This window comes from Verticillium alfalfae, genomic scaffold (assembly GCF_000150825.1).
Source record: "Verticillium alfalfae VaMs.102 supercont1.8 genomic scaffold, whole genome shotgun sequence".
In the NCBI taxonomy this organism is placed as follows: Eukaryota; Fungi; Ascomycota; class Sordariomycetes; order Glomerellales; family Plectosphaerellaceae; genus Verticillium; species Verticillium alfalfae.
In genome coordinates this window covers 1,152,526-1,154,857 of record NW_003315031.1, presented here as the reverse complement: position 1 = coordinate 1,154,857, position 2,332 = coordinate 1,152,526, and the positions used below count along the sequence as shown (strand labels likewise).

Below are 2,332 nucleotides of genomic sequence, written 5' to 3'. Positions count from 1 at the left end.
GGTGGGTGGGAATTCTCTCTGCTCTTCCCTTTCTTTATCTTCCTTCTCTCCACCTCCCCTCTCTGCTCTCCAGCGACGTACGTGTTTCTGACCCCGCGACAACCAGACCACGGCAGCCAGAACTCCGATCCCAACCCCTCCGACAAGATCGAGGACCTTCTCGACGACATTGCGCAGTCCCGCGCGCGCAGCCACAAGACCTACGCAAAGCTCGAAGCCCTCCACCGGCAGTCTGAAGAGGCCAGGAGCCAGGAGGCGAGGGGCCAGGAGAGGATCGCCAGCCTCCTCGTCAAGCTCCAGCCCAGCGAGGGCCACTGCGCGCGCCAAAAGGACCTCATCCGGCGCCTCAAGCCCCAGGCGGACGAAGCCGCCGGCTACGTCTGGTGGCCCACAAACTACGAGCACGCCCGGTGCTACGAGGAGATTATGAACGAGCCCGCCCTCGTTGAGGAGCCTGCCCTGCCTGCCCTGCCTGCCCTGCCTGCCCTGCCGCTTGCTCCTGCTCCTGTTGCTGGGATTTTGGGGGATGTGAATGAGCAGCCTGTGCCCCCGACGTCTTAAGTGCCGGTGCTGGGCCCTATCTCTCTCTCTCTCTCTCTGTCTCTGTCGGTTATTTACTTGGACATTTTCGCGATGGAGATTACGTGGAGCTTTGTCTTATACTGCAAACATGATCAGTGGTTTTTCTCTTCTTCCTTTCTGGGACTTGTATTCCTCCTTTCCTGCAAACCGTTACCCGGAACATGCCGGTCGATAGCCTCCGAGAGAGAGAGAGGAAGGCTGGCTGGCTGGGCACCGTCCCGTCCTCCTGCGGAGCGAGGACCTGAACGCTCGACGACGTCTAGCTATTCGTCCTTGTCTAATACTACAGTCTTAGCAGTAGTCACATCAAAACAACGTAATACAGAACGGCAACGTCAAGGAGGCATGTAGTGGAAACTGAAGTTATTTTCGTGCAAGAAAGCCAATTCGAACAGGCGTAGCTATCGACATGGTGTGTGACATTCCCTCACAGAAGGTTCTCTCTCTCTCTCTCTCGCTCTCTGTCTGTCGCTCTCGTGCTTACCCCACGCCGATCACGCGCGTTGTTTGGTTTGGCATGTCTCCCTAGTCATGCAGCCCTCGCGTCACCGATTTGAGCCCGCCCACAGTCCATCCATCCCTCGGTGGCGTTGTCGCCCTTTCTCGTCACAGAGACAAGGCGAAACAGTCCCCCGCTTTTCATGACAGCGCTCTCTATATACACCAACGCCCTCCCCGGGGATGGACAGGCGGATCGGAAACATGACAGAGGGAAAACACAGGCTGGGTACCCCCTTGTCCCCTCTGTCGCCAGTTTGTAAGACAAAGATGATGCTGCAAAGCCAAAGTGCAATGGAGACAAGCATAGAGAAGAAGGAAAAAGATCACTCGGAAAAAACCACAGAAACTCTCGCATGTACCTCAAAATATTCCTGCAACGCCAGTGTGCCGAGTCTTCTCCATTTCCCAAAAAACTTTCCCTCGTGGTTGCATGCTGGTGACACGGGTCGCCTTGACCTCATTCAGTGGTCGTCATGTGGCGATGGAGCGTAGGGAGTCCGAGACGAAGCGCGGGGCTGTCAAATCATCGCTTCAAAGGAATGGACATTAGTTCTTGATTTCCTTGCGCTTCTAGCGAGGATGCCCTGGGTGGGAACGACCTACTCGACCACGTCTGCCATTGACCTGTTCCTGCTGCATGTAGCCCATGTTCTGCATGCCGTTGAGGTTCTGCATACCGCCCATGTTTCCATTGTAACCGTATCCGCCAGGCATGCCCATGCTCATGCCATAGCCAGGGGCTCCGTAGCCTGGCGCAGGGCCCATGCCGGGGGGGGCCTGAGTCGCAGCCGGCTGGATCGGGCTTCCATTGGGCATGTTTTGGTTCCTGTAGTGGTCCATTGACGGGCTAGGGCTGAAGCCGGCCTGCATGGGAGGAAAGAAGTTGGGAGGGGTGCCACGTTGAAGCATGTTCTGCTGATACTGCATCTGCTGCAGGTTGGCCGGGGTGGGAGGCATCTGGTTGGCCGGGTTGAACATGGCGGGGTTCTGACCTCCGTAGGAAGGGAAGGGAACCATGCTGGCGTCGGCTGCGTCGTTCCGCTGGCCATTGAAGCCGCCTGCATCGTAGTTGGGGGTAGATGCGGGGTTCATCTGGTGTAGAACTGCTTGTTGCCGGGCGCCGCCTGCTGGTGGCGTTGATGTGGCTTGGCGAGACGAGGGCGCTGCGCTGTCGTGCTGTGATCACGGAGGCACACGGTCGCGTTGGGCGTCGAAGGCGACCTCATCCATAGGCGCTTGTAGCCTGACC

The 2,332-nt window shown here is 57.8% G+C and overlaps 1 protein-coding gene across 1 annotated transcript in view; it reads right to left on the bottom strand.

Annotated features, from left to right (window-relative positions):
* Positions 1-1,653: 1,653 nt before the first annotated feature.
* VDBG_06774 (pumilio domain-containing protein) overlaps positions 1,654-2,332 on the bottom strand; it is a gene marked incomplete at both ends in the record, with an annotated part of 3,474 nt that continues 2,795 nt past the window's right edge. The window contains one exon of the mRNA XM_003003166.1: positions 1,654-2,259. Within this exon, the coding sequence (XP_003003212.1) occupies positions 1,654-2,259 (606 nt within the window). The remainder of the gene's footprint in view (positions 2,260-2,332) is intronic.